General features: G+C 41.8%; 1 protein-coding gene across 1 annotated transcript in view; it reads left to right on the top strand.

Annotated features, from left to right (window-relative positions):
* The window catches only part of TBCK (TBC1 domain containing kinase), a 458,935-nt gene that overhangs the window by 156,551 nt on the left and 278,732 nt on the right, over positions 1–23,652 (top strand). The window contains exon 19 of the mRNA XM_073601952.1: positions 13,252–13,335. Coding sequence (XP_073458053.1) covers positions 13,252–13,335 — 84 coding nt within the window. The remainder of the gene's footprint in view (positions 1–13,251; positions 13,336–23,652) is intronic.

Raw genomic sequence — 23,652 nt, 5'->3', positions numbered from 1 at the left:
GAGGGGGGGGGGGCGGTAGAGGAGGGGGCGGGACGTCAGCACAGGTGCTTAGACTCCCACTCAGGCCAGCTGCAGGCTATTAAAGGCACTCTGTACAGGTGCACTCAGCCTTCTGAGAGACACAGAGCTGACGGTCGCATGTAAGGTGGGACACAGGCATTCTCCTAGGCAGCATTTACTGAAGTAACACCAGACTGAGCATTGGGTAGCAAGGCTTTTAGCCAGACTACATCGCTCAGCGGGCAGTGTTCATTTGTATACCTCACACCTTGTTGCTTTGCACTATGGGTAGAAGAGGTTCAAGCACCCCAGGAACCAGAGACACTAGGGGATCTCGTTCAGGTTCTGAGGGCCCCCTGTTGGCAGCATCCTCCCCCCTAAAGATGGGCCAGGGATGGCTAGCCAGGGAGAGCCATCGGGGTCAGGGGCTATACCTGCTTCTGGCACGTCAGCCCCTGTATATATTACACAAGAGGTTTTTTCCTCAACCATTAATGGTCTAGAGGAAAGATTAATGGCCGTGATTACGTCTTCACTCAGTGGAAGAGAACGCACTAGGCTTTCCTCTGTTCCCCAAGACCCTCAGACAGAGGAGCTCTGGGATAAAGGAGATGAATCCCTTTCAGAGGATCGGGATGGGACGGATGATTCCTCTTCGGAGGAATCAGGTGGAGAGGGACCCTCTGCGACTTCCCAAGAGGAGAAAGTCTTAGTGCAGATCCTCACTGGATTGGTCAGCTCCACATTTAAGTTGCCCATACCTGAAACTGCTAAAGAATCCTCTTCTGCTTTGGGGTCACTGAAACCTTTCCAAGCAGCACATGCTTTTCCTGTTCATACTTTACTTGAAAAGCTCATTTATTCTGAGTGGGATCACCCAGACAAACGTTTTTTTCCGCCGAGAAAGTTTTCAACACTTTATCCGATGGAAGAAAAGTTTATTAAAATGTGGGGAATACCGGCTATTGATGCCGCCATTTCCTCCATAAATAATAGCCTGACTTGTCCTGTAGACAATGCTCAGATGCTCAGGGATCCTGTAGATAAAAGGATGGAATCCCTATTGAAGGATGTTTTCTCCTTAGCAGGATCAGTGGCCCAACCTGCAGTAGCAGCGATTGGAGTCTGTCAATACTTAAGAGACCATGTTAAGCAGGTCATCAAAGTATTACCTGAACAGCAGGCCCAGGGGTTTGCTAACCTTCCAGCGGCCTTATGCTTTGTGGTTGACGCCATTAGAGATTCTATTGTGCAAACCTCCCGTCTTTCACTGGGGTTGGTGCATATACGTAGAATCCTATGGTTGAAAAATTGGTCAGCCGAAGCACCATGTAAGAAGCTACTGGCTGGGTTTCCATTTCGTGGTGCAAGGTTGTTTGGAGAGGACTTGGATAACTATATCAAGAGAATCTCTTGAGGGAAAAGCACTCTCTTACCTGTCAAGAAGAAGAGTAAGCGTCCCTCTTTCAAACGGACTCTTTCCCCAGCGCCGGGGGCTTCAGCCTCCAGGCAGTCTCGACGGCCACCTCCATCGGGGTCCAGAGACAAGAGTCAACCCCAGGGACAAAAGAAGTCCTGGGGAAAGAAGCCTACTAGGCAAAACACTAAGACCTCTGCATGAGGGGGCGCCCCGCTCACTTGAGTGGGGGGAAGACTGCGACAGTTCTCAGAGCTCTGGCAGGAGGACTTCCAGGACAGATGGGTAATCTCCACGGTAACCTTGGGTACAAGCTGGAGTTTCAGGAATTCCCCTCTCCTCAGTTCCTCAGATCAAATGTTCCCAGAGACCCAGAGAAGAAGCAGTCGCTCATTCTAGCGTTAGAGCGACTTTTGTCGCAGGAGGTCATTATGATAGTTCCCGCAAAGGACCAGGGATTGGGCTTCTATTCCAACCTTTTTACGGTCCAAAAGCCAAATGGGGATGTCAGGCCCATTCTGGACTTAAGGGATCTGAACCGATTCCTAAGGATTCAATCCTTCCGCATGGAATCAATTAGAACAGTAGTTCCCACCCTGCAGGGAGGAGAATTTCTGGCATCAATAGACATCAGAGATGCATATCTGCATGTGCCCATTTTTCCTGCTCATCAGAAGTTTCTGCGCTTCGAGGTAGGAGGGCGCCATTTCCAGTTTGTGGCTCTGCCTTTCGGGATAGCCACTGCACCTCGAGTGTTCACAAAGATCTTGGCTCCTCCTCTGGCCAGATTAAGGGCTCAGGGTATAGCTGTCATAGCATACCTAGACAACCTGCTCTTGATAGACCGGTCGGTAGCCTCTTTGAATGGAAACTTGAGGACCACGGTCAGGTATCTAGAACACCTGGGTTGGATCCTCAACTTAGAAAAGTCTTTCCTAAAACCAGTAAGAAGACTGGAGTATTTAGGTCTGATTATAGATACAAGCCAGGAGAAAATATTTCTACCCCAGGCAAAGATCACTGCTTTGAGAGAGCTGATTCTGACAGTAAGGACCAAGAAGGGTCCCTCAGTCCGCCTTTGTATGAGGCTACTAGGGAAGATGGTGTCTTCATTCGAAGCAGTTCCCTATGCTCAGTTTCACTCAAGAATGCTGCAACACAGTATTCTGTCGACCTGGAACAAGAAGGTTCAGGCATTAGACTTTCCGATGCACCTGTCGCATGTGGTGCGTCAGAACCTCAATTGGTGGCTCATACCCAAAAACCTGCAGAAGGGGAAATCCTGTCTACCGGTTACCTGGACGGTGGTAACAACAGATGCCAGTCTGTCAGGTTGGGGAGCAGTTCTGGAATAGGTTGCGGTCCAAGGGGTATGGTCCAAGACAGAGAGGACCTTACCCATCAACATTCTGGAGATCCGGGCGATACATATAGCTCTAAAGGCCTGGACTATCAGGCTACAGGGTTGTCCGGTCAGGATCCAGTCCGACAATGCCACAGCAGTGGCTTATGTCAATCATCAGGGAGGCACCCGGAGCCGAGCTGCTCAAAAAGAGGTGAACCAGATCTTAGTCTGGGCAGAGATGCATGTGCCATGCATATCGGCAGTTTTCATCCCGGGAATAGAGAATTGGCAGGTGGACTATCTAAGTTGCCAGCAGTTACTTCCAGGGGAATGGTCTCTGCATCCCGACGTCTTTTGGGCCATATGCCAAAGATGGGGGGTTCCAGATGTAGATCTCTTTGCATCCCGATTCAACAAAAAGATAGACAGATTTGTGGCAAGGACAAAAGATCCTCTTGCATGCGGGACGGATGCGTTGGTGATTCCGTGGCATCGGTTCTCACTGATTTACGCATTCCCGCCTATTCTGCTATTACCACGACTCCTTCGCAGGATCAGACAGGAAAGGAAGTCGGTACTTCTGGTGGCCCCCGCTTGGCCCAGAAGGACTTGGTATGCAGAAATAGTAAGGATGACAGTAGGTTCCCCGTGGACACTACCGGTACGCCCAGACCTGTTATCTCAAGGTCCAGTGTTCCATCCTGCCTTACAAACGCTAAATTTGACGGTTTGGCTATTGAGACCCACGTTCTGAAGAGTCGTGGGCTCTCAGGTCCTGTCATATCTACCTTGATTAATGCAAGGAAGCCAGCTTCCAGGATGATTTATCATATAGTCTGGAAAGCTTATATAACCTGGTGTGAATCCAGAGGTTGGCATCCCAGGAAATATGTCATAGGTAGAATTCTTGATTTTCTACAATTAGGATTAGAGATGAAGCTGGCCTTGAGTACCATCAAGGGCCAGGTCTCTGCTTTATCAGTATTATTTCAGCGGCCACTTGCTTTGCATTCTTTGGTCCGAAACTTTATGCAGGGGGTGATGCGTCTTAATCCTCCGGTTAAAGCGCCCCAAAACCCCTGGGACTTGAGTTTGGTCCTGGCTGTGTTACAGAAACAGCCTTTTGAACCAATAAGTCAGATTCCTTTGGTCTTGTTGACAAGGAAATTAATTTTTCTGGTGGCCATCTCTTCTGCTAGAAGAGTATCAGAATTAGCAGCTCTTTCCTGTAAGGAGCCTTATATTATACACAAGGATAGAGTGGTACTACGCCCTCATCCTAGTTTTTTACCGAAGGTGGTTTCTGATTTTCATTTAAACCAAGACATTGTTCTACCTTCCTTTTTTCCAGATCCCTGTTCTCCGGAAGAGAGATCTCTACATTCGTTGGATGTAGTAAGAGCAGTTAAGGCCTATCTAGGGGCAACTGCTCAGATCCGCAAGACGGATGTTTTGTTTGTGCTGCCAGAGGGTCCCAATAGAGGACAGGCAGCGTCAAAAGCTACCATTTCTAAATGGATTCGACAGTTGATCATTCAAGCTTACGGTTTGAAACAGAAGATTCCTCCGTTTCAGATCAGGGCACATTCCACAAGGGCTATTGGTGCTTCTTGGGCAGTGCATCACCAGGCCTCTATGGCTCAAATCTGCAAGGCCACAACCTGGTCTTCAGTTCATACATTCACCAGATTCTATCAGGTGGATGTGAGAAGGCATGAGGATATCGCCTTTGGGCGTAGTGTGCTGCAGGCAGCGGTACAGGGTCCTCAGGTCTGATTGCACCCTACTTGGTCGTGGTTCCCCCCCCTCAGGTAGCATTGCTCTGGGACATCCCGTCAGTAATTACTGTGGCTCTGTGTCTCGTGATGTTCGAGAAAGAAAATAGGATTTTTTAAAACAGCTTACCTGTAAAATCCTTTTCTTTCAAAGGACATCACGGGACACAGAGGTCCCGCCCCTCTTCTAATACACTATATTGCTTGGCTACAAAACTGAGGTATCCCTGCAAGGGGGAGGGATTATATAGGGGGTTGAACTTCCTGTTAGGGTGTGCCAGTGTCCAATCACCAGTGATACCTATATAACCCATCAGTAATTACTGTGGCTCTGTGTCCCGTGATGTCCTTCGAAAGAAAAGGATTTTACAGGTAAGCTGTTTTAAAAAATCCTATTTTTTGTTTACGGTCATGGAAGTACACTCAGTATGAGTCATCTTCTATTGACTAGCAATGTATGCTCTGCTAGGATGAATAGGCAGTGCAGGGTCACCTTTCATTGACAGGAAGGGCATACATCTGGAAGGCCTATACAGTAAGGCAGTACAAGAGCAGTGATGTTTGGTATTCCTTTTTAATGACTTTCATCAGTTTAAGTTACTACACTCTGAGGCTGATTTACTAAAGCTAAATAGACTGTGCACTTTGCAAGTGGAGTTCGCTAATTTTCCCCAGAGCTTAGTAAATGTGGTAAAGCTGTGCTGAATTCCATCATCCAATCATGTGCAACCAAAATTGCTTTTATTTATTTTTTCTTATTTTCCTTGTACCTGATTGTGTACTATTTAAAATCTGAAGCTTTACCACATTACATTTACTTAGGAAAATGAGTGCAACTGCACTTACAAAGTGCACAGTCTACTGTATTCGCCTTTAGTAAATCACCTTTTTATGTATCTGCTATGCTGGCAATTGCTTTAGTAGACACTTTCAGTGTTGCTAGATTTGTTGTTGATGAGCTGTGTACATGCATTCCTAGCCGGTACATACAAAATACTTTTGCTGGCCAATGTTTAGAGTATACTTTTGGAGTTAATAGATCTGTTCTGTTCTTTTTGGGCTGTTTGCACGCATTGCTGGCCAGTGCTTAAGCTAGCCATACACTAGTAGATTTTCGAATGAACATTCATTCGAAATTTCCCATTTGATGGCATGATGATTGTCTTTCGACAGTATTTAACCACTTAAGGAGCAAGCCACTTTCTGAGATTTGTTGTTTACGAGTTAAAAACAGTTTTTTTTGCTAGAAAATTACTTAGAACCCCCAAACATTATACATTTTCTTCTAACACCCTAGAGAATAAAATGGCCGTTGCAATACTTTCTGTCACACCGTATTTGCACAGCGGTTTACAAGCGCACTTTTTTTAGAAAAAAATACACTTTTTTCAATAAAAAAATAAGACATAATAGGATAAATTTGAATCTGACAAGCCTTAATGTCACATTCAACCACAAGCGCTTAAGGAAGTATGTATAAGGCTAGATAGACGTAAACAGCCAAAATTAATGGCAACAGCAGCTGCCTAAAAAGTGCCTCTAAATTAGAAACAACACTGCTGAAACATAAGTAAAAACCTAAAAAGGCTAATGGCAGCGCTAAAAGATTATTGGTCCTGAATAAAGCAACCTTAAACTGTCATATAATAAAGTTCGTGTACACTTTTAAATGCTGACGTGGATGATCCTGAATGAATTCTTATGACGGTCTATGGAGTATAATTATCAAGGATAGCCGCATTCATTCTGTACTATTTCACATCACATGTGCTCGCAAGGAAACCCCCTCTTGTAAAAACTCTTACCGAATCCAACCTTGATTTAAGCGTGTTGGTCATAACCCATGGGAATCACCGTCGATGTTCTTCCTCGATTAACGATCAGGACAGCTTACCAATGGATCAGTGTTTAAAACCAAAACAGAAAGGGGCAAACATAGCGTAATCCCATTTACCACATTTTATTAATAATAAAAAAGGAAGGGAAAAACCCCCCTTCAGGGTGTACACTTACAAAATAAAAGACTAAACAAGCGGTGTTCACAGTTCACATCAGGCTAACAGCGTCTCCTGCTGCTTATGATAGGAACCTACTGGCTTTCCTTGAATGACCTGGTGTGTGTACGTCGTGTAGCTCCACCCTGAGGCGTTTCGTCACTCGTGACATCATCAGAGGGTGGGGCTACATGGCATCCTCATTCTATTTAATCGTCTGGGAATAGAGGTCAATTTGCATATTAACCACTTCGGTGCATCACAGAACGAGCATACAGGCAGAGTTCCAGTAACTATAGCAAAAACCGACAAGGTTTTTATCAGCAACTCTGCAATACACACTCGAACATGTGGATCGTCTATACAGTCTTAAACATGGAGAGTGTGCATCACTCCAGGGCAGCATGACTTTCCCATTGCTCGATCATTAGACAAATGATCGGCTTACCACTCAACTGCAGTATCTTAATAGATGCTCAACTTATGTAAAATTAAGATACACATTAAAACTAGAAGTGGCAATATAAACATTGAAACAATGTGGCAATATAAACATTGAAACAATAACTGTAGCTAGTAACCAACTAATACAGTCTCAAACCCCATTCGGAACAATGAGTCATCCTAAATAAACGACTCATGTGCTCTAATGTTACGTATCGATCATCCTTTGCATATTGCCTAAGCACATACATAATCCAATGTGGATTGATCATCATACGCAATAATAAATACAAAATAAAATAAAATCAAATAAAACTGGAAATGGTAATGTGAAAAAATTGAGCAATCGTTAGAGCCAGTAAGCGGCTATAGCTACGATAGCTTGACACAGCATCAAGCACAATAATTAATTAAACAGTCCAAAACAGTTTAATTAATTAATTAATTAACATATAATTATGAACATATTTTTTATCTTTTATTCTATTTTCATTATGCATGACGACCGATCTACATTGGTTTGTGTATGTACACAGGCAATATTCAAATGATGATCGAGGCATAATATTAGATTACATTAGTAATTTGTTACCTTTAATGGTAAATTTTGAGTTGATCACTAGCTATAGTTACAGTTCTATTCATGATGACTTGTAGGTCCGAATTGTGCTTGATGCTGTGTCAAGCTATAGCAGCTATAGCCACTTACTGGCTCTAACGATTGCTCCATTTTTTCACATAACCATTTCCAGTTTTATTTGATTTTATTTTATTTTGTATTTATTATTGCGTATGATGATCAATCCACATTGGATTATGTATGTGCTTAGGCAATATGCAAAGGATGATCGATACGTAACATTAGAGCATTAGAGCACATGAGTTGTTTATTTAGGATGACTCATTGTTCCGAATGGGGTTTGAGACTGTATTAGTTGGTTACTAGCTACAGTTATTGTTTCAATGTTTATATTGCCACATTGTTTCAATGTTTATATTGCCACTTCTAGTTTAAATGTGTATCTTAATTTTACATAAGTTGAGCATCTTAAGATACTGCAGTTGAGTGGTAAGCTGATCACTTGTCTAATGATCTAGCAATGGGAAAGTCGTGCTGCCCTGAAGTGATGCACACTCTCCATGTTTAAGATTGTATAGACGATCCACATGTTCGAGTGTATATTGCAGAGTTGCTGATAAAAACCTGACTTGTCGGTTTTTGCTATAGTTACTGGCACTCTGCCTGTATGCTCGTTCTGTGATGCACCGAAGTGATTAATATGCAAATTGACCTCTATTCCCAGACGCTTAAATAGAATGAGGATGCCGTGTAGCCCCACCCTCTGATGATGTCATGAGTGACGAAACACGTCAGGGTGGAGCTACACACACCAGGTCATTCAAGGAAAGCCAGTAGGTTCCTATCATAAGCAGCAGGAGACGCTGTTAGCCTGATGTGAACTGTGAACACCGCTTGTTTAGTCTTTTATTTTGTAAGTGTACACCCTGAAGGGGGGGTTTTCCCTTCCTTTTTTATTATTAATAAAATGTGGTAAATGGGATTACGCTATGTTTGCCCCTTTCTGTTTTGGTTTTAAACACTGATCCATTGGTAAGCTGTCCTGATCGTTCATCGAGGAAGAACATCGACGGTGATTCCCATGGGTTACGACCAACACGCTTAAATCAAGGTTGGATTCGGTAAGAGTTTTTACAAGAGGGGGTTTCCTTGCTCACCCTCCCTCTCTTCCTTCCGAGCACATGTGATGTGAAATAGTACAGAATGAATGCGGCTATCCTCGATGATTATACTCCATAGACCGTCATAAGAATTCATTCAGGATCATCCACGTCAGCATTTAAAAGTGTACACAGACTTTATTATATGACAGTTTTAAGGTTGCTTTATTCAGGACCAATCATCTTTTAGCGCTGCCATTAGCCTTTTTAGGCTTTTACTTATGTTTAAAAAAAATAAGACAACAGTAAAGTTAGCCCAATTTTGTTTATATTGTGAAAGATAATGTTACGCCAAGTACATTAATACCCAACATGTCACGCTTTAAAATTGCGCCCACTCATGGAATGCCGACAAACTTTTACCCTTAAAAATCTCCATAGGCGATGTTTAAAAAAATTCTACAGGTTGCATGTTTTGAGTTACAGAGGAGGTCTAGCTCTACCGATCGTGAAACCACACTTCACATGTGTGGTTTGAACACCGTTTTCATATGCAGGCGCTATTCACGTATGCGTTCACTTCTGCACGTGAGCTCGTCGGGACGGGGCGCGTTTAACATTTTTTTATTTTTTTCTTATTTATTTTGCCTTTTATTTTCGATTTTTACACTGTTCTTTTAACCACTTGCCGACCAGCGCACGCCGATATACGTCCTAACTTTGAGGACAGATATCGTTGTTATGGCAGCAGCTAGCTGCCATAACCCCGGTATCCTTGTATTCAGCAGGTGGTCGGCTACAAGATAAAAGTGGTTGCTGTGGCGGATTCACCGCAAGATCACTTTTATCGGCGGCGGGAGAGGTGGCCCTCCCGCCACACTCCGGTGCCCTCTGCTGGTTATCGGAGCTGTCGGCAGCGGTGGAGGCGATCCGGTCCTTTCACTAGCTGTGCATGGAGACGAGTGAGGGTAAGATGGCCCCCACCCGTCTCCATGACATTGCAGGGCGGAAACAACGTCAAAACGTCACTTCCACCCATAGCTCTTAAAGGGCCTTTTTTTTTTTTTAAATCATTTTTTTTAAATGACAAATTTTTTTTTTTTCTTTATTGCATTTTAGTGTAAATATGAGATCTGAGGTCTTTTTGACCCCAGATCTCATATTTAAGAGGTCCTGTCATGCTTTTTTTCTATTACAAGGGATGTTTACATTCCTTGTAATAGGAATAAAAGTGACAACATTTTTTTTTTTTTTTTTAAAACAGTGTAAAAATAAAAAAATAAAAGGTAAAATAAATAAGCAGAACATTTTTTTAAACGCGCCCCGTCCGAGATCGCATGCAGAAGCGAATGCATACGTGAGTAGCGCCCGCATATGAAAACGGTGTTCAAACCACACATGTGAGGTATCGCCATGATCAGTAGAGCGAGAGCAATAATTCTAGACCTAGACCTCCTCTGTAACGCAAAACATGCAACCTGTAGAATTTTTTAAACTTCGCCTATGGAGATTTTTAAGGGTAAAAGTTTGTTGCCATTCCACGAGCGGGCGCAATTTTGAAGCGCGACATGTTGGGTATCAATTTACTCGGCGTAGCATTATCTTTCACAATATAAAAAAAATTGGGCTAACTTTACTGCTGTCTTATTTTTTTATTCAAAAAATTGTATTTTTTACAAAAAAAGTGCGCTTGTAAGACCGTTGCGCAAATACGGTGTGACAGAAAGTATTGCAACGACCGCCATTTTATTCTCTAGGGTATTCAAAAAAATGTATATGTTTAAGGCTAGGTTCACACTGCTGCAGTGCGAATTTAGCGCAATTTTGTTCCGATTGCGTTGCAAATTTGCATTGCGAATTCTTTGTGTGTTCTTGCGATTCTACTGCAAATTTTGCAATCTATGGAGCTGAATTCGCATTGCACACGGATCAAACTCGGACAGGACCCTTTTTTTACGCAGGTAAATTCGCAACGCATTGATGTGAACAGCACTCATGGAAAACAATGTTATTAAAATGACTTGCGAATTTGAGCGATCGCAGCGGCTCAAATTCGCAATAAAATTCGCAGCAGTGTGAACCTAGCCTGAGGGTTCTAAGTAATTTTTTAGCAAAAAAAAATGTTTTTAACTTGTAAACAACACATCTCGGAAAGAGGCTCAAGTGGTTAAAAAAAAAAATTGTGTAACTTTTATTCCTATTACAAGGAATGTAAACATCCCTTGTAATAGAAAAAAAGCATGACCGGACCTCTTAAATATGAGATCTGGAGTGAAAAAGACCTCAGATCTCATATTTACACTAAAATGCAATAAAAAAATAAATAAATAAATAAAAAATAAATGTTGTCATTCAAAAAAATACAAAAAAAATGGCCCTTTAAGAGCTATGGGCGGAAGTGACGATTTGACATCGCTTCCACCCTGCAATAAAATGGAGACGGATGGGGGCCATCTTCCCCTCACTTATCTCCATGTCACACAAGGGAGAAGATCCGATCGCTGCCGACGGCTCCAGTAAGCGGCGGATGGCACCTGAGCGTGGCGGGAGGGGAGGCCCCTCTCCCGCCACCGATAAAAGTGATCTCGTGGCAAATCCACCACAGACACCACTTTTATCTTGAAGCGGACCGCCCACTAGAGAAGAGGATAACGGGGTTATGGTAGCTAGCTGCTGCCATAACAACGATACTCCTCTCCAAAATACAGATGTATAACTATGGTGGGCGGTCCGGAAGTGGTTAAAAAATGTTTTCTTTTAACATTCATTTTTGGTGTGAATGGACATTCCTGAACTCTGGTCAAAAATAAACATCACCCCACTAACGTTTAGAAGATTCTTAAAAGGAACATTTTCAAAAAAATTCTACTAGTGTATGGCCAGCTTTAGAACACATTTCCAGAGTCGCTAGATCTGTTCTTGCTGAGCTGTGGGAATGCATTGCTTGTCAATGCATACAATATTCTTTTGTTGGCCACGTTTTTAAGTTGATAGATCCGTTCTTTCTGAGCTGTTTTCATGCATTTATGGCCAATGCCTACAACACAATTTCAGAGACACTAGAACTGTTTTTGTTGAGTTGTGTGTGTGCTGGCCAATGCTTGGATCAAACTTTAACTAATCACTAGTAAGACATATTTGTTAAAAAAGCACACGTGCTCCATATATAGTTGCCGTGAGCAAGATGAAAATGTCAAGTCTGTAAAAACATAAACAAAAGGAACAAAGTTCTTATAAAGGTGTATTGCAGTGCTATACCTCACAGTACTAAGCCTTTACTAACCTGGACCAGGCATGCAGCAGCTAAAGTCAGAACTCATGATCTGCATTGGTGTTCCACATCAGTGACTCATATAGTTGGAAAGTCATTGGATTAGCAGGCAACCCCCATTTTCAGAATTGGAGATCAGCAGTGGCAGCCTCTCTGTTTCTTTTTGAATGAGGTTTATTTAAAAACGCACTATATAGAGAAAATAAATCCCTAGATTGGGGTGCAAGTAAGTGAAATGATGTGTACTACAATTGCCTTTATGCCTCCAAATCAGGCATCTTTGGGTATAATGTCCGGGACTTGACAGGTTTTGACTCCCAATGCACCACAGCCGACTGGTTGTAAAGAAATTTGCCACAAACTTCTATGAGGCTGTCGACAAATTCTGGCTGATTAATGAGCAGTGCTCTGGGTGTGGAATTCTTTAAAGATTGCAAATATCAGTAGATTGTTTTTGAGGAGATAACATATATTTAAAAAACGTATATCATTTTTAATATTAAAGCAGTGGTCTCCAAACTGCAACCCAGGGGCCAGATGTGGCCCTTTGCTTAGGGCACGATTTCATCCACTGATACCAACAATAGGGCATCATTTCCCCCCCATACTGACACCAATAATGGAGCACAATTCCCCCAATGACACCAGCAATGGGGCACAATTCTTCCAAATGACACCAATGATGGGACACAATTCAGTGCATTGTTTTTTTCTACTGACGTTGGAACCTTTTCTGCTCTCAGTGGCCACAGTTCATCCCCCCCCCCCCCCCCAGATATATGAAGGACAGTAAACTGGCCCCTTGTTTAAAAAGTTTGGAGACCTCTGTACTAATGGAATCCTAGAATGTAACGTAAGATATTATGGTCAGTGTAGCTGCAGATGCTGCTTGAAGTTTATCTAATGCAAAACTTTTTTTTTAATTATTTGGATAAAGTATGGAATGATTAAAAAGCCTGTTTGAGTTCTCTTTTTTGCCATCTGAGTCCCAGCAGGGAGACTTTCCTTAATTTCCTGACCTGTAGACAGGAAATAAGAGGAACTTGGTATACCCCCATTGGAAGACTCTCCCTCTGTTTCTGTTATGCAGACGACTAAAAAGCTAGTGGAGATCACTGTAGCGTTGCCCACTAAAGTAATTTCCACCTTCCAGGGGTATCCCACAGGTATGGTACATACATACCTACCCTGGACCAAGTTGGACCAATGTAACTATGTAAAGATTGCCATACCTAAACTTCAGCTTTAATCTTTTACATATATTGGCTTGTACTTCATGTTATTGAGGCAGTAAGAATATATGTTTTTATTTTGTTTTCTTTTAGCCTTGGCATATGCCTGCATGTGTGCTTTCATACCAAAATACCTGTATAATTTCTTCCTGAAAGACAATTCACATGTTATCCAAGGTAAGCATCTAACATTTTGAATATACTATTTGAATGTTATATTCAAAGATCAAGAAATTTATTAAATCTAAATATATTTAAGTTATAGAAATCAGTAGCTGTTTATATTACGTCTTAATGTTGTTCCTTTTTTTTGCTTTACATTAATGGGTACAATATTTGGTATGATCTTTTCCTAATCACTGTGATGACACAACACCTGTTTACGTATGTACAAGGTTACAGTGGAGAAATTATGTAAAGAAAGAGGAAACTCTTAGGCCTCTAGCGCGCTAGATGTTTTTCTGCTGCTCCTGAGGGCGTTTGGCCTTTTTTCCCCTGACTCTAAACGCACCTGCATGTTGGCCTATTTGTCCATGCACACATAGGTGCTTAGAAGAGTTTAGAGACAGGAAAAGAACCCACAGTTAGTGCGTCTGGAACAGCAGAGTTTTGGCAGAAAAAACGCTTGATGCGCCTAAACGTGTGTAAGCTCACCTAAGCTCTAGGCACGTTAAGCGTTTTGAGCTCTAATTAATTTTAATGGTCAGAATAAATTATTATTAATTATTATTCTGGCCAATGAAATTAACGTCCAATTGCTTGACACGTCTAAACCTATTACATGAGTTTACCAGCGTCAATCGTTTTTTTCTTCCTAAACTCTGGTACCAGGTGGAAAGCAGTCTAAGAGAGTTAGTTAAACGTCCATTGTGCATGAGGCCTTAAGACCATGTTGGACCTTTTCAGCACTTTGTGTAAACTGCTGTAGTAAAGGTTCTTCAACCAGCCTTGCTTTTCTATATTAGATGTTTTCCTACTAAAGTCAAGGCAGTATAGGCAGAGAGTAGAGAAGTTTGATGGCTCACCAACTGCTGCTTCACACGTCACATCTGACAAGGTAAGCGTCCTTTGGAGTGGTGGTGTTCTCATTACAGTTCTCCTGAAACTACACTGCATATATTTTTTAACAGTATCTCTAAAGTGGAAAGCAAGCACTTAAATATATAGTTGAAATGTAGTATATACACTGTATGTTTACCTGCTTATGAATTTGCAATTCTCTTCAGCCAGTCTTGTTGCCCTTCTACCATTCATTCTTCACAGTTAGAAGGATCACATTTCCTCCTTGGTTCCGCTTTGCTGTAGCAAATCAGCCCCCTACTTGTTGGACAAAGATGATGATGCTTATTCATTGCCTGGTGAACAGAATGGAGACACAGGTGACACAGGGAGCTGCAAAGCTGAACTAAAGATCAGGAGCATCACCTGCATAGTTTGGCAGATGAAACAAGAATACAAATCCCTTGGCTAATAAAATAGTAAACATAAAGTAGGGTTCATAAATAGACAGTGCACTTTGCAAGTGCAATTGCACTCCTTTTTCTTAGTAAATATAATATGGTAAAGCTTATACCCAATCAGGTGCAATGGAAAGAAAAAGAAGGCACCAGATTTGACCACACTGCCCAATGCAATCTGTAATATAACAGACTAGGGCAAGCACATCCCCTTTCTTCATTAGCACTGTGAGTGTTAATAAGAATGCTTGTGACTTTTATTAATCTATGGTATATCCTCTCTTAGACTGCACAAATGATGAGAAGCTTAAAAAAAGTACTAGCATAAAAGTGTGTACAGCCAGTCACTTCTATGGCCGGCTGTATGAGCCTCCTGTGGCTCCTGGAGGAGGGGAAAACTCCAGCCTTTTACAATAGTGCATTTTTTTTCAGCCTATTAATGTCCTTGTGCATGAGACCTTAGTTGTCACCAATAAAGTTTCCCCATTCAAAGATTTACCCTCATCCGCTTTTTCTGCGACAACTTTGGATTTCCCATTACTCTGTTTCACACAGACACAGGCAGTAAGTTAAAGGAGAAGTCCAGCCTGAGCTCGTTTGGCTGTACTTCTCCTATGGATCACAGGCATGCAATTCGTTTTGCACTCCTGTGACCTGTTTTCAGCAGAGAGCGGTCTAGAGTCCACTCTCTGCTGATGTCACACAGATCAGTCCAGGCACCGTGTCATCCCGATTCTGGGAGTCTGGATCCGCCAGGTGCCTGGACTGATAGCCGTCTCAGCCCCTCAGCGAGCGGCTGAGATGGCTGCTCCCCGCCCCTCCACAGCTTAGCGCTCTAGTGAGCATGGAGGAACAGAGCAGGAGAGCTGCTGATTGACAGGCAGCAGCTCTCTGCTCAGGGAGCTGGGAGAACAGAGCCATCGGTGATGTTGATCGTTCGGTTCTCAGTGCAGAGATGCTGGGGTATAGATGCAGCATCAGACTGATCAGTTAGATGATGCTGCTGGGGAACTTGTCAATATGATCAGTAACCACTCTGAGTGGTTACAGATAGAGTGAACACCATGAAATGATTGTGATCATAGAGAACTGGTAAAGTGTTTTTTTTCATCTTTGTCCATTTCTTTGCTTATTGTAAAACATTTTCAAGGGTGTTCTTAAAAAATTACAACATTAAGGGCTCCATATGTAATTACAAAATGTGTATGAGTTTATACTGGTGTGCAATGCAGTTCAAATGTATTGTTAGATAAACTGGTGCTTACCCAAACTTCAAAATGTTTATCTGATTACAAAGGTTTTGGTGACTCCTTGGGGGCAATTCCAGGTGAAAGTAAGTTAAAAATGTTACAGCACTACAGGACTATAAAGAGAAAAGGGTAGGTGATTTCAGGTGGGCTTTGACGGTTGTGTCAGCTAACTGGGTGCAAGTTCTTTTCAAGTTGCACCAATGCAGGAGTAGGGATTAAGGAACTATGGGGTCAATTTGCTAACGGTCATGTGACTCATTTGCATAAATTATTGCATGCAGTAACAAAAAAGTCTCAATTCACAAAAAATTTACTATTATGCGGTATTTACCACAAAATTAAAAATGTGTCGTAATTATCACAAAAAAAAAAAAACATGCAGTAAGCTACAATTCACAAATGGAACTGAAAGTAAAAAAACATGCAATATTTATCACCAGGGTTTTGCTTTTGGTATCACATGCGTGGCAGGTCAGGAAAGGGAGGGGACGAGGGCACCCCCTCCCCAAACCATACAAGGCCACATGCCCTCAACATAGGGAGGGTGCTTTGGGGTTCTACCCTCCCCACCCCAAAGAACCTTGTCCCCATGTTGATGGGGACAAGGGCCTCTTTCCCACAACCCTGGGCAGTGGTTGTGGGGGTTTGCGGGTGGGGGGCTTATCAGAATCTGGAAGCCCCCTTTTACAAGGAGGTTTTTTCTTCAACCATTTTAGGCTTGGAGCAAAAAATTTACACTTTATTCGCATCCCATAGTGGGACTAAGAGTAACAGGTCCCGTCCATTGCTCAGGTCCCTCATGCTGAGGAACAAAAGGCGAAAGATGACAAATTTCTTTCAGGAGACCAGGAAGAGGCTGGTGACTACTCTTCCGAAGAACCTAATAAGGAAGGATCAGGTTCGCAAGAAAGATTGTTGGTACAGTCTCTCACTGAATTGGTCCGCTCCACATTTTTGCTGCCAGTAGCGGAGTCAGTCGATGAGCCCACTTCTGGTTTGGGTTCACTAAAGCCTCACCAAACTGTTCATACTTTTCCTATCCATTCATGGCTAAAAAAGCTTATGTATTCTGAGTGGGAGCACCTAGATAAACAGGTTTCTCCTCCAAAAAAGTGAGCCATCAGGGACGTCAAGTGTTGCACTGCAGCCCCTGTATATATTACTGAATAGGTTTTTTCCTCAACCATTTTAGGCCTGGAACAAAAAATTGATGCCTTAATCACATCCCAGAGTGGAACTAAGCGTAATAGGTCCCCGCCCATTACCCAGGACCCTCAAACTGAGGAACAGGGGGCGAGAGATGACGTTTTTCTCTCAGGGGATCTGGAAGAGGCTGATGACTCCTCTTCTGAAGAGTCTAATACGGATGGATCGGGTTCACAGAAAAGGTTGTTGGTACAATCTCTCACTGAATTGGTCCTCTCCACATTTTTGCTGCCAGTAGCGGAGTCAGTCGATGAGCCCACTTCTTTTTTGGGTTCGCTAAAGCCTCCCCAACCTATTCATGCTTTTCCTATCCATTCATTACTGAAAAAGCTTATGTATTCTGATGGGAGCACCCAGATAAACAGTTTTTTCCTCCAAAAAAGTTTTCAACACTTTATCCTATGGAGGAAGAGTTTAATAAGAAATGGGGGATTCCAGCAATTGACGTGAACAAAAACCTGACTTGTCCAGTAGACAATGCACAAATGCTGAAGGATCCAACAGATAAGAAGTTGGAATTCCTTTTTTAAAAACTATATTTCGCTCGCAGGTTCAGTGGTTCAGCCTGCGCTGGCAGCGATCGGGGTATCTTAGTCCTTAAAGGTCCAGTTTATAGAGATACTCAAGGTTATTCCTGATCAGCAGGCCCAAGATTTGGATCATTGGATTATCAGAGGCGTTGTGTTTTACAGTAGACGCTATGAAAGATTCTATTTTCCAGGCCTCACGGCATATGCTAGGGCTGGTACCTGTGCGTAGAATCTTATGGTTGAAAAATTGGTCAGCCGAAGCGCCATGCAAAAAGCTCTCAGCCAGTTTCCCATTTCACGGTGAACGGTTATTCAGAGACAATCTGGATAAATACATCCAAAGAATTTCTAAAGGGAAAAGTTCCGTTTACCAGTTAAGAAGAAGTTTAAGCGTTTTTCTTTTAGGCGAGCTTCTTCTCCAGTCTAGCTACTGCACCTCGAGTGTTTACAAAGGTCCTGGCTCCTCCTTTAGCCAGATTAAGGGCTCAAGGTATAATGATACTAGCCTACTTGGACGATCTACTCTTGATAGATCAGTAGGTAGCCCGCTTAAACCAAGGTTTTGTCACCGCAGTCAGCTACCTGGAATACCTAGGTTGGATTCGCAACCTAGAGAAATCCTCCTTAAAACCACAAAGGAGATTGCAGTACTTGGGACTGATTATAGATACAGTTAAGAAGAGGGTGTTTTTGCCCCAGGAAAGGATCAGGTGCATAAGGGAACTGATTCAGTTGGTCAAAACAAAGAAGAATCTTTCTATTCGACTTTGCATGAAATTGTTGGGAAAGATGGTGGCTTCTTTCGAGGCCGTTCCTTATGCGCAGTTTCATTCAAGACTGCTGCAAAACAGTATCCTGTCAACTCGGAACAAAAAGGTCCAAGCTTTGGACTTCCCAATGCGTTTATCCCCCAAAGTGCGTCAGAGCCACAATTGGTGGTTGATATCCAAAAATCTTCAAAAAGGAAAATCGTTTTTACCAATTACCGGGAAGGTGGTAACAACAGATGCCAGCCTTCTGATCTGGGGAGCAGTCCTGGAAGAAGCGTCTGTCCAAGGGAAACGGTCCAAATCAGAAATGACCTTGCCCATCAATATTCAAGAGATTCGGGCAGTACGCCTGGCCCTGAAGGTCTGGACGCTCAGACTACGGAATTGTCCTGTCAGAATCCAATCCGACAATGCCACAGCAGTGGCCTATATCAATCACCAAGGGGGCACGAGAAGTCGTGCGCCCAAAGAGAGGTGAATCATATCCTGTCCTGGGCAGAAGACAACATTCCTTGTCTGTCAGCAATCTTCATTCCAGGGATAGAGAATTGGCAGGCGGCCAAAAATTTTTTTTTTTTAAATTTATTTAGTAAATATTTTTCTCATTATTTCATTTCAATATTCATTTCATTTTTTGTCCACATACACCAAGTATATGCATATGCAAATTTTTAGTCACACACACTATAGTAATATAGACTCTTATACAACCTTTTTTATACAGTTAGTTCTCTCATTTATAGCTATCTTATATTAATACATTGGATAGATCTTTTTTAAGGCACTAAGAAAATTCTTTTATTATGGTAAACCTATAGGTATCCTATTCTTCCCTGTTTCCTCCTCCATCTGTGGAGGAGAGCCACTCATCTGTGACCATTCGTAAGCCCCACGGGTCGGTCTGGCTTTCCCATGAGACATAGGCAGGGATGGCGATGTAATGGAGTCCGGCGCTACAAGTGGGGGATTTTTCTGCCTCTTTCAATGTTTTTAAGATATCTCCGGTCCATAAGAGTTCACATGACACCAAGGGTAAATATTTAGCAATTAATATATAATATATATGAAATGACAGATTAAAAGGAATATATGATTATCTTTTTCTTCAATGCCCTTACAGAATTTCAAGGACCCCTGAGGAAGACTATGACATTGTAAACGTCGAAATGCATTGTGGTCTTCTCTATTATTGGCAAGCATTATTATAATCACAAGTGCTATTGTAAGGAGCAGTATCATATATACACTCCTAGTGATCAATTATGTGACAATCCATTATGCCTCGTTATGTGTGAAACCAGAGCTCATATTTTTAAACTCTTGTATTCTTAAATCATGTTCGGAGTATTTGCTAATAAAAACATAATTTTTACAAAAATCTTTTTTTGAGGATTGCTGCTAAAAAACCCCACGGGGACTTTCCACAACTTTTCTGGTAAAAATTACTTTGGGGTGTGCAGCTACACCAGCCCCTGTTCAAGTGTCAGGTGATGCTAGAGATATGTCATAGGTAGAATCCTTGGATTTCTGCAGATGGGATTGGAAATGAAGCTGGCCTTGAGTACTATCAAAGGCCAGGTGTCGGCCTTATCGGTGTTTTTTCAACGACCACTTGCTTCACACTCTCTGGTTTGTAACTTTATTCAGGGGGTAACATGGATTAATCCTCCAGTTAGGTCACCCTTGAACCCTTGGGACTTGAATTTAGTCCTGTCGACATTACAGAAGCAGCCTTTTGAGCCAATATGAGGTATTCCCTTGGTCCTCTTGACAAGGAAAATAATTTTCTTGGTTGCCATATCTTCTGCAAGAAGAGTTTCGGAGTTGGCTGCTCATTCTTGTAATGAGCCATATTTGATTATTCATAAGGATAAGGTTGTATTGCGGCCTCATCCTAATTTTGTACCAAAGGTAGTGTCAGGTTTTCATTTAAACCAGGATATTGTTCTGCCTTTATTTTTTCCAGAACCTTGTTCTGTGGAAGGAAGGTCACTACATTCTCTTGATATAGTGAGAGCGGTCAAGGTCTATTCGAAGGTGACCGCTCAGATTAGTAAAACAGATGTTTTTTTTTGTGTTGGCAGACGGTCCTAAAAGAGGACAGGCAGCGTCGAAATCTACAATATCTAAATGGATTCATCAAGTGATTGTTCAAGCTTATGGTTTAAAAAGGAAAATTCCACCTTTTCATGTTAAAGCGCACTCCACCAGGGCTGTTAGTGCTTTTTGGGCAGTGCATCACCAAGCCTCCATGGCTCAGATCTGCAAGGCCGCAACTTGGTCTTCAGTCCATACATTTACCAAATTCTATCAAGTAGATGTAAAAGGTCATGAGGATATCGCCTTTGGGCACAGTGTACTGCAGGCTGCAATATAAGTCCTCTAGTCTCTTAGTGCCCTACCTTTGTTGTCTCCCTCCCTTCAGTTGGCATTGCTATGGGACATCCTATGGGGACAAGGTGCTTTGGGGGGGGGGGGGACCCAAAGGGCCTGGTATGCATTGTGGGGGAATCCCACGCTGTTTTTTTTTCAGAATTTTTAATTGCCGGCATGTTTTCCTTACATTCAACTGTCAGCTGTTGATCATGAAGCTGCAACCAGCTTCCCAGCCCCTTCCTTAACAACCAGCTCAGTGCGATAAATTGCCACAATATACAAAATATGCGTGAATTAACGCATTATCAAAACTTTAGCCCAGTAGATATTTACCGCGCAATTCTTAATGAATTGAACATTTGCACATTTGTTTCTGATTGCGTTATTTTATCACATTTTTTTCAGCGTTATTTAACTCTTAGTAAATTATCCCCTATTTGTGTCATCTGCCAGGAATGCTAGCTGAACAGAATTGCAAAAGCTTTTGGTGATACTTTTACCATACATGTGTTTTAACTGCGTTCAGCTGTTTGTCCACTATTCAGCCTTTAATGAGGCTGAAATAACTGAAAATACTTATTCACCATCTTAACGTCTAATCTGCCTTTTTACACTCATTTTAGTCAGGCATTTGGCACCTAAACTTGGAGTCATTAAACTGAGTTCCAGAATAACTTTTCACTGTTGACTGACTGTAAATAAATGTGCAGACAGTTATCATTGCATTTGAAAAGAAGCATGGCATGCCCTGAGTATATGTTATTAATACTTATCTGATGAAGATGACTAGGAAGAACCAATTATCGTATATTTAAATTAACTGATTGTTTTTTTGTGTAAAATAGGCTCAGAGCAGAAACATAGATTGGCACATGTTATAATATTTTTGGCTAAAGAGAAGGCCCATGAGATGGCACAAATCTAGAATTGTGACATACATCTTATTGTAGTTTAAATTAACAGCATACAATCTCCTTTTTTTTAAGCAGAGCAACATGCAAATTGAAGTATCTATTAAAAACCAGCATACAAAATCATATTTCATGTTTTCCAGTACTAGACACTAATTAAAAGTGAAATCAAATTTGTTGGTATAGTTTACTGTGATCCTGATCACTGGCAATTGTAGTGCCTTATTCAACAAGCCTGTATGATTTTTTTTTCTCTAGATCTGGTTCTGTAGTATGATAAATATTGGACATGCTGCCATCATTTTTTTGGCTACTGTACATCTTTTTTTTTTTTAAATAATTATCAAGTTGTAGTCCAACAGGATAACATGCTCAGTTGTATCTTTTATGCTGGAAAGAACAGTTTCTTGTTCTCAGAGCTAGCCAGGTCACATGATATTGACATCACACATGTGGGTGTGTATACAGGCTACAGTGAAAATCTCCTCCTTCCTGAACGCTCAGCCCTGGAGAAACTATGCAGTTTATCATGTAACCGTGGTATACAGACCATCCAAAAAGGTATATAGTGGAAGTATTTTAATGTAAAACGAAAATTTTATAAGCTGTGGGCACTGTCGGGGGGTGAACTATTTTCATATCACTGGATTTAGTAACACTTTAAGAAACATGCATTTATGGTATGAAAAAGTTTATGAAAGAGAGACCATAATTTCCATTTCCTCTTGCTTGTAATAATTAGAACAGGTTTATAATTGAGGATTCAGTTGTACTCTGTTATATTTATAGTTACATTTTGGGAACTTTTTTCACCTCCATTTTTCCTCTACAGTGCAAACATGTCTGAGTTACATTAACACATTGTACCTGGACTTATCCACCCTCCCATTGGCAATGTAGTGTCTCCAGAAATACCCCCATTCATCGAAGACTCAACTGTTTACTTGCAATTACTATTGCTCCCTGAGCCCTTGTTCACACTGAACACAGCTTTGAAGTCGTTCAGATAAACTTGCACGATTTCAAAGCTGCATTTCAGTCCGACTTTGGGGGCGACTTGAAAGACATCTGTACGGGTTTATGCACAGATGTCTATTGAAATCGCCAAAAGTAGTGCAGGAACTACTTTTGGAAATCGGAGCGGCGCCACAAAGTTGGCGTCACACCAATTGGGACGTGCCTTTTGCCGGCAATAGGCTCCAATTTGACATGCAATTTGACCTGTCAAATCACGCCGATGTGAATGGGGGCTTATGCCCAGATCAACACCAGAGTGTCACTAGCAACATACTCTTTAATAAGCCTTCACAGATCTAATTGGTGATTTATACCTTCCTGGACTTCTTTCTAAAGAGAAAAGGATGGCTGAGCAGACTTATTCATTAAGGCTATGCAGACCAGTGATGTACACATTTTAGTAACCTGTATGGCTCAAGTTATGTGAAAATCCAATAGTTTTCATGGTTTACCACCCCTAGCACTTGATCACTGCCATGTGCATGCACCAACCTAGGGTACCTAAAGATATTGTCATACTGAGCCAGCACTTAAATGTAAGTGTAGTAGTTAAAATGAACCTGTGCTCAGACTATGCACACTAAAGTATTTAATATTCTGGACAAACTGCAAAAGCACTTTAATAACAATCCCTTGTTCACCTCTGTAGCTGTAGGCATTGCAGATCAATTCATTTTAAATTGAAGAGTCACTTGGGCTGCAGGCAAGTTTCAGGACCTTTATTAATTACTAAATCATTCATGTTGTCATCCTTCCCTTCAGTTGGGCAGTTTAAGTATTTGCCATTTCTAAAGCTCTAGATCAATTTGTCATCCTTAATGTAATTCCAGTAGTTAAACACCCTTTAAGTCAAGTGTCAGTCATGGTCTACTCTTCTGTTGATGCAACTTGGCAAACTAAACCAATTTAGAGTATTTCTAGCTGGTCCATGCCGAATGGAGAAAGAATGCATAGTCTACATTTGAGCAAAGGTTTAT

The sequence above is a fragment of the Aquarana catesbeiana genome, linkage group LG01 (genome assembly GCF_042186555.1).
Source record: "Aquarana catesbeiana isolate 2022-GZ linkage group LG01, ASM4218655v1, whole genome shotgun sequence".
Taxonomy (NCBI): Eukaryota; Metazoa; Chordata; class Amphibia; order Anura; family Ranidae; genus Aquarana; species Aquarana catesbeiana.
Note: the sequence above shows the minus strand (reverse complement) of the source record. Positions and strands in the feature narration are given on the sequence as shown.